This window comes from Tachypleus tridentatus, chromosome 4 (genome assembly GCF_004210375.1).
Source record: "Tachypleus tridentatus isolate NWPU-2018 chromosome 4, ASM421037v1, whole genome shotgun sequence".
Lineage (NCBI taxonomy): Eukaryota > Metazoa > Arthropoda > Merostomata > Xiphosura > Limulidae > Tachypleus > Tachypleus tridentatus.
In genome coordinates this window covers 80,064,302-80,077,596 of record NC_134828.1, presented here as the reverse complement: position 1 = coordinate 80,077,596, position 13,295 = coordinate 80,064,302, and the positions used below count along the sequence as shown (strand labels likewise).

Here is a 13,295-nt window from a genome sequence, read left to right as displayed (position 1 = left end):
ACGATAAGTACAATTTTTAATTTCAATAAATATAAAAAAATGATATATATTTTTCAATGACCTTTCACTGTATATTTATAACATGATATAACATTTATATATTTGTTATTTACACCAGAATCTGTAAGTGATATATCATAACTGATTAGTTTTTGTATTGATTTTTATAAAATATCGATATTTCATTTTTTTCCTTCCAGTATATACAGAGTGTTCGGAAAGTCACTGTGCAGTTTTGTAATCATATGTTAACAGCATTCATTCAGTCTATTTCAAGCCAGCAACTGATAGCAGTGTTTAGAAACAAAATAAAAAGAATCCAAGCCTGTATTGATAACAACAGGGGTCACTTTCAACATTGTTTATAATTGTCATTCATATTTACCTCCTGTATTCTGTATTGAAACATATCTGTTAATAAATATATAAGTGCACAGTGACTTTCCGAATACCCTGTATGTTTGTTATAAGGTGTTTTAAACAATTAAAATATCTAAACTATCAACCGAGTGAAATCTCATATTTTTGCATTTCATTCATTTATTGTAAGAACGTGAAACACTACGTTCAGTTTTACTACTGTTCCCCTGGGACAGCGGTGAGTCTACGGACTTTCAACACTAAAATCAGAGGACCGATTCCACTCGGTGGATACAGCAGATAACCTACTGTGGTTTTGCTATAAGAAACACACATTATGTTAAAATATTTTATTGCCGTTTCTCTTATATTATAGTGCTGAACAAAGTATTGGGAATGTTTATATAAATTCAGAGCAATTGAACATAAACTTCGTAATGCGAAAAAAAATTCCAATTATTATTTTCATATTTAAAGAACTTATAAAATATGCAAAAGTAAGTTGGTATGCTGACATCATCTGTTGTCAAGGTATGTTTTGAAGTACCTTTGTCTAGCCAGTCAGTATGATCATGGATTGTAGGATTAGCAGGATAATTCTTACTACACTGTATGCTGAACTGCGGATTGGCACACTGCTGTAAAAAAGTGAAGTATGCAAGTGTGAAGGGTTCCGTCTTTGATAGTGTTCTACTGCTCATATTAAATGTGTCAGTTATATAAGTGTTGGATGAAAGGTGCAAAAGTCCTTAGGTTCTTTTCTAGATAGTATAATCAGTCGATATCTGGAGGAGTTTGTGAACAATTCACTTCATTTCTGGTAAATTCTGTGTTGAGCTGAAATAAGAATAATCAGTTAGTAAACTCAGTTATTATGTAACTTAATATCTTATCCGGTAGCCAATTTTACAGAGTAAATAATAATAAAAACATTCATGTAGTTTTGGATATAATAAAATTTCAGAAATAGTTTTAAGCATACAGTGAGAAGCACTAGTGTATGGTACTAGGGTATTTAGCTCTGTGTTATTTTCACACATTTCTGGTCTCCTGATGGGACAGCGGTAAAACTATAGACACACAACGCAAAAATGCGTGTCATGATACTTCGCAGCGAACATAGCAAATAGCCCATTGTGGCTTTGTTCTGAAACAAACACATACACTTCCAAGACTAATGCATCTGGAAAAGTTATTTGTCAAAATTCTTCATTTACACTAATATATTACACAGAGATATTGATAAAAGAAACTTAAAACAACACTTTTCTTAAGCAATGACGAGCTCTAATAATGAAGTAGCAGCAAATCACTTGTTTGTTTGTTTGTTTGGGAATTTCGCACAAAGCTACTCGAGGGCTATCTGTGCTAGCCGTCCCTAATTTAGCAGTGTAAGACTAGAGGGAAGGCAGCTAGTCATCACCACCCACCGCCAACTCTTGGACTACTCTTTTACCAACGAATAGTGGGATTGACCGTCACATTATACACCCCCACGGCTGGGAGGGCGAGCATGTTTAGCGCGACGGGGGCGCGAACCCGCGACCCTCGGATTACGAGTCGCACGCCTTACGCGCTAGGCCATGCCGGGCCTTAGCAAATCACAAAACTTGATTCCTTGCATTTGATTTAAACTATTTATCTTGACTATTATTAAATGCCACTTATCTATATATTAATTTAATTTAATTTACCCAATGCTATTTAATTGTATTAAACAATACTTTCAAAATTTATAGCTATTACAGACCTATAAATACTGAACATTTTGGAATATTTTCTATCGACTTTCTAGGTTTGATCCAGGTCAGTTTAGTAGTTTAGAAACACGTAAACCTGCTCTTTGTCATGATTCTCGTTCGTTTTTTATTTCTCTAAAAAAATTTTGGTTTTATTTCTGCAAAACACAAAATATTAATGTAAAGGTTAAGTTTCATTTTATTCTTAACAACAAATTAGACAGTGTTCTATCCAACAAATTCGAATACAACCAAAATTGTAATATTGTCTATAATTAGATATGCTTGGCTACATGGAGGGAACAAGGAGTAAAAAGTGTTGAAACTTTGCGATTTGTCTGTTTTTGTTTTTCACCTTCCTATATAGTTAATTTATTAGTTTATTTAAACACTTTAAACACTGTATTTATCTCAGAAACAGAAAAGTTATTTAGACAAACGACTGAGAACAACAAGGCACTCAACTCAGAGGTTAGGATTGTCAACTATGTTATTTTTTCTGTTTTATACTTTGCCTTGTGTAGTCTTCTTAGGTAACGATTAAAAGATTTCCTATTAAATAAAACAAAAACGAAAATTTAGGCTAAATATTCCGGTTTAAGGTATCTTCAATATTTCTCCAAGATCGATTAAAAACACACACTGATCTTTTATTCCACGATTTGGCCCGGCATGGCCAGGTGGTTAAATCATTCTACTCTTAATCCCAGGGTCGCGGGTTCGAATCTCCGTCACACCAAACATGCTCGCCCTTTCAGCCGTGGGGGCGTAATAATGTGACGGTCAATCCCACTATTCGTTAGTAAAAGAGTAGCCCCAAGAGTTGGCGGTGGTGGTGATAACTAGTTGCCTTCCCTCTAGTTTTACACTACTAAATTAGGGACGGCTAGCGCAGATAGCTCTCATGTAGCTTTGCGCGAAATTAAAAAAAAATTCCACAATTTATTGAAACTTTATCTAGTGTTAACCAGTACGAACAGTGTAAAGCAATATCCAATATTAGTTCTCATTCACTCATATGAAGGCATCTGTTCCTAGAATATGTCATTCCCTTGTTGATGGGCACTTCTAGCCTACCCTTCCTTGTTTATAATTTTTAAAATGTGTTAACTGTAACTTAACTGCACAAGAGCAGAGTTAGGCCCCAAATAGTTTTTTTTTCTTGTATAATATCGATTAGATTGATGTGTTTGGATGTAGTGTTGTGTGTATGATAATAATAGTACCAACATAAGCCACATACTTGGTGGTTGAATGAAATGGTCATTCTCAATAAATTACTTATTGAATATAAGATATATATATATATATATATATGTTACCCCAGTTTTAAAAACCGAAATTTATCATTTATTGTTTCTTATAGTTTATAAAAACGGAGACAAGTTAAAGGTTTACAATTCCAAGTTAACCGTACAAATATTTAAATATAAGTAACGTTTTGTCTTTAGATTCATTTCGTTCATACTTAAAGTGAAAATGTTGTCAATGGACAGAACAATATAAAACTATGTTTATATATTTTCTTGAACTTTAACAAGTTTAATAGCTTGTAGTGTTTATCATATCTCTGTGTTTGTTCTTCGTAGCTATATTTTCATCTAACCTTTTCATCACTGTCTACGAAGTAAAACGTCGGAAAGTTTTTCACAAATGTCCCTTTATCTTGTTCCATGGTTTCTCCGAAGAGGAGGCACACGTTTTCATTGTAACTGAAAAGTTGACAACAACCATTCATGATGCAAATGGCAGAACACTGGATCTTTGTAACACCAGAAACACTTCTTAATGGCGTCTTCTTAATCCCGGCACTTATACCGCTCCTCTTTTTGCTGTAGGCAGAACGAATGTTTGGTTTAGCATCTGTAGTCAAGTTTAAGATAAACACACAGGCCAGTATTAAGGAAGCCACCAACATCTTCTGACCTGTCCAAACCTTCTGGAAAGATTCAATACAACATTATTAATTAGAGTGCAGTGACATCTTCACAAACGAGGGTGAAATATCCTTAACCTAAATAGCAAACAACTGTGAAAAAAAATCAATGTTACAGTTGTTGCATCGTATTACAAAATGAATGTAAAAGAAATATCTGCCCTCAGCATATTTTTATATTTAAGCTCAATATAGCAACATTAAAGTTTAATTAATCTGAAAATGATGTTGAAACTCCGTCGAACTTTGTAGTAAGCTTTCAATGATTACATTACGTTACCTGGCAGTTAGCATACAGAACTGTGAATTGGAGGGCACAAGGTTCGTACAATGTTGCCTTCAAACATTTCCGAAACTTTGGAGTCTTGGATGTGTGGTAAGATCCCTAAGTCAAATCTCACTAACGGATTAGATAGCCCAAGTGCTGTTAACTAACTGTTTTCCTCTAGTCCATCAATTCAATATTAGGGACGGCTAATGTAAATATGTACTTTGTGAATTTCGAAAGAAGCTATTAAAAAATAAGTCCATATTTTGTTTAACTTGTATATCTATTTTCGCAATACTGACTTTTATTAGTAATTAACATATTTTAGTAGTTATGTTTTGCAACGCAGTAATAAATTTTTCAGATAACAGGTGCTGAAATATATCAAAAATAAGACCAACATAATAACGCTTTCAATAGATAACAAATTATTTATATATTATCTTCTGCAGACGTACCTAAGAGTAACGGGTGTCATTTAGCGATTTAACAAATAAAATATTCTTAAATGTCAGTTTAAAAAAGCCTTTCATTATTTGATTTATAATTTCGAGCAAAGCTACACAGAGTTATTTGCTCACGACTGTCCCTAATTATGAACTGATAGATTAGAAGGAAGAGATCTAATTAACATCATCCGTAGTTGGTTTTGAGACGATTTAATCAAGTAGTGGGATTTGATTATTGCTTTCGTAACACACTCATGTCCCAAAAACGAGTATCAGTTTATAAACCTTCTGATTCACCGTCTGGGTACGTTAACCACTAAGTTTCCCCAACCCATGTTAAGACAGAGCTCGAGTGGATTAAAAATTTAAATGTTTTTAATCCTATTAGTGAGCTGAATAGCTTCATAACATGTTTTGACATATAGTACTAGAGTTTCTGAGATAATTTTATACAGATTACAAAATACATTAATTTTCTCCATGTTTCATAACACCAGTTATATCTAAGAAATAATAACGTAAGTGATATTCTTGAAAGATGTTAAAAAATTCAAACAATTGCGTATCATTTCATTTCCCATTTCGCATTTTTAAACAGTGGGATTACAAGGATATTCAAAGTTGTAGTATGAAGGATAAAATAATAGCCCTAATACCATCTCGCTTATCTAAAATATTCATAGAAATAAGAATGTTTTCGCCAGTGTTGATAGTAGACAGTGCTTTAACTTGTAATATAGTTAAAAAGGACAAATCTAAGATAGTAGAAACTATTACGAATCTTTATAGATACAAATATAGTATGATAATAAGAACAGTATGTAGAAAACTTGATAGTTTTGGTTTGTTTTGAATTTCGCGCATAGCTACACGAGGACTATCTGCGCCAGCTGTCCTTAATTTCGCAGTGTAAGACTAGAGGGAAGGCAACTAGTCATCATTAACTACTGTCAACTCTTAGGCTACTATTTTACCAACGAATAGTTGCATTGACCGTCACATTATAATCCCCATGGCTGAAAAAGCGAGCACGTTTAGCGCGACGCGGGCGCAAACCCGCGACCCTCGGATTACGAGTTGAGTGCTTTAACTACCTGGCCATACTGGGTCAAACCTGATAGTTATAAGAAAAAGTTGACTTTGGGTTGTCAGAGGTGCTTTTCTTACTTTTGTCGTCTCTTCAAGGAAATGAAATTAGACTTAGTGGTGCCGTATTTTTAAGGTTGAATCTATAAATATGATGGTATAGTTTTACTTAATAATAATTGTGAACTAGGTTTTGAAATGTGGTTTGTTTTTTGTTAAGTAGAAAGCTACACAATGAGCTCTCTGTGCAATGCCCCCCATAGATATCGAAATCCCAGTATTAATGTTGTAAATCATAACTCAGTTAAGTTAGGAAGAAAATAACACACTTTTATTGTTCTAAATATTTTGTTTCAAGATTGGATTTTGACAACTATGAAAATACTTGAAATGCTTTACTTTTAGGATTTTTTGCTACTGTATCTATGGAGAAGGAAAGATATTATTTTAACGTTTGTACTCTTTTCTCCACAATTATTTATTGGCAGATTTGAAGGCTTATTACGTGTAGTGACTAAAACGCTGATAGCCCACTATGCACGTAATGTAGGAAATCAGAAAATCAGAATTTTCTTTATAATTTCTGGACAAACAATTGTAGAAATTTCCTGATTTTGGTTTATAACTCGACTAACTTATCAAAGAAATACCAGTCTAAAAAAGAATCGACGAGTAGGTTCGTACTAAGAGCGAGAGCTGGGGTTGGCCATGTACCTTCCTTCTTCCCAGATTTCACTCTGCTTTAACCAAGTTTATTCTCTATAGCGGCTTAAAAAATCATTTTATCAGCTTCAAAGAGTCGAATGCAAAGTTTACGCCTGAAGCAAAAATATTCGCTATTCTTTGATTAATTGTGGGCCTGGCATGGCCAAGCGCGTAAGGCGTGCGACTCCTAATCCGAGGGTCGCGGGTTTGCGCCCGCGTCGCGCTAAACATGCTCGCCCTCCCAGCCGTGGGGGAGTATAATGTGACGGTCAATCACACTATTCGTTGGTTAAAAGAGTAGCCCAAGAGTTGGCGGTGGGTAGTGATGACTAGCTGCCTTCCCTCTAGTCTTACACTACTAAATTAGGGATGGCTAGCACAGATAGCCCTCGAGTAGCTTTGTGCGAAATTCCAAAACAAACAAACAAAATTGACTAATTGTAGCTATTTATTTTATTGCACCCAATAATTTCCCTATCAATACTTTTAATTGCATATATTTAGTTTTGAGAATTCCTGTTAATGTTTAATGTGCATTAACATTAAAATTTTCTTAGTAGTTGCTTAAATTTCTGAGAAAAGTTATGAAAGAAACCCCTGCCTTTAACTCAGCAATAACTCTGAAGACTTATAAACAAAAACTGACCCTCAGTGTAACAGCAATATGTCTGCGAACTTATAACGTTAAAAATCAAGTTTCGATACCTGTGGTATTGTACAGCTTTGTGCTTAATAGAAACAAAAAAGCTTCGATATCAGTGGTGGGCATAGCACAGATAACCCACTATGTACCTTTGTGCTGAAAAACAAAACAAATAAACCCGTAAAAAAAAAGAAGGGGTATTCTACCCAACATATGTTTTTAGAAACTTAAACCCCAATCATTTGTATGTGATCCAATTTTTGTAACAATTCCTCTTGTTTGAAATTCTTGTTATTATAATACTCACCATGTTGACTGCCCTTTCTTCTGTTGTAAATCTAGTCATTTAATGTTTCTAGTCGATTACCTTGCTGCAAATTCTCTTATATTTACTGTGAGATTTTTTTTTTTACTGTTCGCTTATTACATTGCTGTTTTGCGATTGGTGAACTGAATTTCTATAGAGTACTGCATTGTGGGAAAAACCTTTTAAACACACTGCACACATATTTGTCGTGTATATACATAAGCAGCCACGCGTTTTTCTATATTTAGGATATTAATGACCGCTGACTAAATTGCCTTGGAAAAAGCTGCATGTGGATTTAGAAATAAGGTAATAGCACCTATATCCCGCCGCCATTCAACATTAGCTCTGTAAAACTAAATGTGAGTGTGACTTTACCAACAATGGCCCGCCTTCATCTAACAATCACCAACAGTTTGTTAAAAGCCTAAAAGTATTGTTTATGTAGTTTTTCAATGTATGACAAAGCATTTACGAAACAGTGATTACAACAGTATTAGAAACGTACTTCTAAAACTGTTCATTTTATTATTTATTTAGAGTTGTAATGATCTAGTTCTTCTTTTGATGCATTTAGAATTAAGCTCAACTCATCAAACCAAGGTAATAAATACATGTTATGAAAAATAAAACTCAGAAAAACTGTTTTTGAGCACGTCTTCCTGTCGAATATTTGCAGACAAATACATTCTAATAAAAATATTTAGCTCAGATGCGTCCACAAGAGGTAAGTAATTCTGATTGAGACCTAGCCAGTCACTTTCTGAATGTGATATCTTTTAAGGCAATATTAGCTTCTTATTTTGCGAATGTATATAGAGAAAATAACCATCAAACAAATTATTCAGTTATTTAATATTTTCACTATTTGTATTAATATTTTACAATGAGAATTAAGTGGTAAAATACTTAAGGTAGTACGTGGAAGTATAAGAAAGGTTTGTTTATTGTTTGGGTTGGCGGTATGTAGTGATGACTAGCTGCTTTCCCTTTAGTCTTACACTGCTAAATTAGGACGGGTAGCGCAGATAGCCCTCGTGTAGCTTTGCGCAAAATGCAAAACAAACCAATTCAACGCAAAGCATTTTTAATCACAAAATATAAAGATGTGTTCAGAACAGGGATAATAGTGGGTTATTTTTCGTACTTAATGGAACTGGAACTCAAATGAATATGGATTAACATGGAAAAACAGGACTATCCATAAAGAGGCCTGCACAAAGACTTACCATGGCTGGGATATGCCACTTACCTGACATTTGTGATCTTGGATTCTCACCTGTTGCAATAGCCATTTATTTGCCCTGCGCAACTGTACAACATAAACAAGAAGTACTCTGTTTTAAAATGAGGCCAGCATTTGTATATTATTGTCGTGATATGTAGTTTATTCCACCCCAAGTGGCACAGGGGAATGTTTACGGACTTATAATGCGATAAACTAGGTTTCGATACCCGTGGTGAGCAGAGCACAGATAGCCCATTGTGTAGCTTTGTGCTTAACTGCAAATAAACAATGTAGCTTATTTGGCGGCCGTAATATTTTTCAAATTAAATGTTCAAAAACTCAAAATTCAGCTTGATATGGAAAAGTGAGAGGGAAAGACGATATCCACTGTACATTAAATGATGCCTTACTGTAGCCCAGAACTAGTTATATGTAGTGATTTATATGAACTTAAGGATGAAAAGAAAGCAGAACACATCATATTTGAAACATGCTATATTTGTTATATTCAGTACCGATGAACCCTTCCACAATACCAGGTCTCATCAGGACCACTGAGATACGACAGCCACAGTAATAGTTGAGAAGTTGCCTACATTATAAAACTATATAAAAAACACGTGTGGCGGCGCTAGCTACATTAAGTTGGTGAAGTTTAGTTTTCAACAGTTTTATAAATTATAATTACGAAAAGATTAATAACACACTGGAAGACGGCTGAGATTGTAAATAGCCAAACAAGACTTCAATTTTTCTTAACAATCTTGATCCAAGTTAAGCACTTTGTGGATTTCAAAGAATGAGGAATTAGAGACACCATCATCCTATATAATGTCTGGCACTCTACCTTCCCGACCGTAGCGGGGAACGTTTAAACAATGAGTTAAGTAATTTAAAATGCAGGTATTAAATGCAGCATTTATTTTAAATTGTAGTGATTATGAGTTAGAATGGTCCATTTAATCTAATCTGAAAGGTAAAACGGCCTCATTTACTACAAGTGCATTTTTCAATATCTAAAACTGGTTTATATCTAATCATTACTTTAACTAGAAATGAAATCAATAATAAAAAGGCTCATTTTAAAATCCTTTGATTTTTCATGACATTTATTTTAAAAATCTTATTACATTTTTTAAATGCACGTTGATGATTCGGTTTTTGGAAATTCCAAGCAGTCTAACCTAAAACTACCTATTAACATTCCACGTTGTCAAAGAATAACGCAAAAAAATAATAAAGCCACATTTCAAAAGAGCATTAAATATCATTATAAATAAACATAAGGCACAGTGTGATGGTAACGTCCAAATATATCTGGATAGAGATAATACATTAGACAATATATACGTGTCAAGATACGCACTTCATACTAATACACACTAAGAAGGTTCACATAAAGAAATTAAATTTATTCACTGGCTCTAAAAAACAAGAAACGTGATGGAACTACAAACAAGCTTAAACTTTAGTAAACGACTATTGACAAATAAAAGATTAAATGTTACTCTAGCATATAATGAAATACACATCTTAGTTAGAGCTACAATAAAAAACACAACTTCGAGCCTATAAAAAGAAGAAAAAGAACTCAGCATCAAAATAAATTCAGCAGAGCAAAAAGCCATGATATGCAATCTCCATTTATAAACTCCCTTTACAGAGAAATCTGCACTCAGGACCTTAATGAAAGAGACAACACCTTAACAATTCTATCAGAAAATAAATGTAACTGTAATCGCAGTCAAAGAGGTACTTAACATTCTAACACTGATTGAAGAGGGTCATTACAAAAGATAGTTTAACCCATCAGTTAGTAAAGGAGAAAAATAGGCAAATTTTTCGAGAAATGTACAAAATAGTAATAGAAACAGTTAAACATTTCATCACACTACAGTCTCACATATTTACTGCCTACCTACAATTCACATAAAAAAGACAACATTCTATGTTCCATAGTTAACTACAATATAAGCAAGATAGTAAGGATGGCATTTGCATCAATAACAAGGGTACACATTGTAGTAGAATGTTAACAGACAATAATAAGATAAATGAAACTCAATTGTGACTGAATATTTATATATATGTCTCTGTGTGTTATTTTCTGCTTGTGCTATTGTGAAACGATGATGCATGTGTCATCACTAATATCATGGTTGTATTGTTTTTCAAGGATTTATACTGGAATTTCTACATTTATTTCCCTCTTATTAAAGTTTTCTTGTTGTTGGTTTTAAATTCAGTGTTTCAATACACATATGAATGTTGTATTTATAAATAAGTTCTAAATACAATGAGGTTCCAATTGTAATATTGATTATTTATTACTAACCGATAATTCCTGTTTCATCCTGTTCTTAACCTTTTCAAAGGAACCCCATATTTGTGTAAGATAGCTAAATTTAATGAGGAATGTTGTTGTTATTGTTTTGAATTAAGCACAAAGCTACACAATGGGCTATCTGTGCTCTGTCCACCACGGGTATCGAAACCCGAATTTTAGCGTTGTAAGTCTGCAGACATACCGCTGAACCACTGGGGGTATTGGGAAATGATAACATCGTTTACACTAATACTATATTTTGTTTTAAATTACTACTACAAAAGCGGATACGTCGCTTAAAATTATGTTATTAATGTTTTGGTTTTTGGATTATCATATCATCATGATGAAAAGGAACACCAGGAAAAAACAAGAAATTCAAACGTTTTGCTATGATATTTACAGAAATTTCCAGAACATGTGGTATAATCATTACAAATATATTGTTATAAAAAGAAATATCGTATAGTGTTGTAAAGTTCTTATGACCTTTTGAGAGATACTTTAAATACAATTTCCAGAAACAGTTGGAGCCATCCCTACATAGGCAGTAGTAGAGTCACACACACACAAAGAGTTCTGGTTTTATTTTAGTATGACTGTGAGTTAGCATAACGTGTTCATGTGATATCCCACTTTCCATAAATACAGTATTATAGTAAATATTTCCAAAAATCAATTGACAGTGTTCACAAAACATAAAATAGACCCGCCCGAATTATATATGAACGGAAAACTTCTCCAAATCATCACATTAACTAAGTTTCTAGGATTAACTAACGATTCTAAATCAACATGGATTAAACAGAAAGATAATGTTAAAACAAAAACTTGGCAACTCATAATATATTATGCCAGTTGTCTGACGGGCAGAAACAATGTAACATCATCCGACAACTTAATTAGAATATACAAAACATACATACGTGCTGTAATTGAATACCCATATCTGGCATGAATAAACGTAGCACAAAGCATATAAATAAATTACAAACAATACAGAACATATAAAAAGTACCGAAATCTTCGTAATCTAATTTCATTCACAAATACGCAAATATATATAAATAATAACCGATAGACTTCTACATAATTCGTTATATTATTTTGAGAAAAATTGGCACAAAATGATTTATTTTGTGAACTAGATCGTTAAGACATACATGATGAAGATAGTTATAAGTACCTATTCCCAATTAATACGTACATTAAAAACGAGGCCCGGCATGGCCAGGTGGTTAAGAAACTCGACTCGTAATCTGAGGGTTGCGAGTTCAAATCCCCGCCATACCAAACATGCTCGCCCTTTCAGCCGTGGGAGCATTATAATGTGACGGTCAATCCCACTATTTGTTGGTAAAAGAGTAACCCAAGAGTTGGCAGTAGGTGGTGATGATTAGCTGCCATCCCTCTAATCTTACACTGCTAAATTAGAGATGGCTAGCCCTTGTGTAGCTTTGCGGGAAATTCAAAACAAACTAAACTATTAAAAATTAACATTTATTAAAACCACCGAAGGCTAGACTTGTAACCAGTATTAGTTTTAATTTGCCAAGACAGTATTAAAAGGGTATTTATATGTGTAATGCAGTGGAGAAGAACAACCCAGAAGCACCACTATATGTCTGCGACTTACAATGCTAGAATTTTGGGTTTCGATATCTGTGGTGGGCAGAGCACAAATGGCCCATTGTGTAGTTTTGTGTTTAACTTTAAACAAATAAACAAACAAACTGTAGAGGAGATTCAGAATTAATGAAAATGTCATAAATACTTGTGAAGTTGTTCGTGACGCACATAACTTTCGCAATAACGATTTAAAGAATGTGTTTTTATCAAGTGAATATTTCTGTAATTACCGAAATGGATATTGCCCTGAAAGGGATCATTGTTACTGCGGGAATACTCTGATCCTCATGCAGTAACTAAAATCTACCAAGGAAAAGAAAAGGTGAAATGTACTTGACTTTCCCAGGTTTACAAGACCTAAATACCGACCAATAAGAGAGAGTGGGTGATTTCTGTTGATAAAATGTTGTCTTATTCAGATTTGAACTATTCAAAGGTGCAAAGGTGGAATACATGTTCCCTCGAGATCTAGTACAGAGCCGGAAATGATACATAAAAGTTTATAATCACTACTGGAAAACAAACAGCTACTACATCACCAAAGTGAAAAAAAAGTAATCAACATGGTTAGAGGCTATAGAGGAACAAGGACAATCAACAAGTAAAGTCAGAAACTCCT

At 33.8% G+C, this 13,295-nt stretch overlaps 1 protein-coding gene across 1 annotated transcript; it reads right to left on the bottom strand.

The window, feature by feature from the left end:
* Window positions 1–163: 163 nt before the first annotated feature.
* On the bottom strand, window positions 164–7,581 carry LOC143248368 (uncharacterized). The gene is made up of 3 exons (XM_076496731.1): window positions 7,494–7,581; window positions 3,706–4,038; window positions 164–1,197 (listed from the first exon to the last, which is right to left on the bottom strand). The coding sequence occupies exons 1-3, from the start codon at window positions 7,530–7,532 to the stop codon at window positions 1,135–1,137; spliced, it is 435 nt and encodes a 144-aa protein (XP_076352846.1). The 5' UTR covers window positions 7,533–7,581; the 3' UTR covers window positions 164–1,134.
* Between the last annotated feature and the right edge of the window lie 5,714 nt (window positions 7,582–13,295).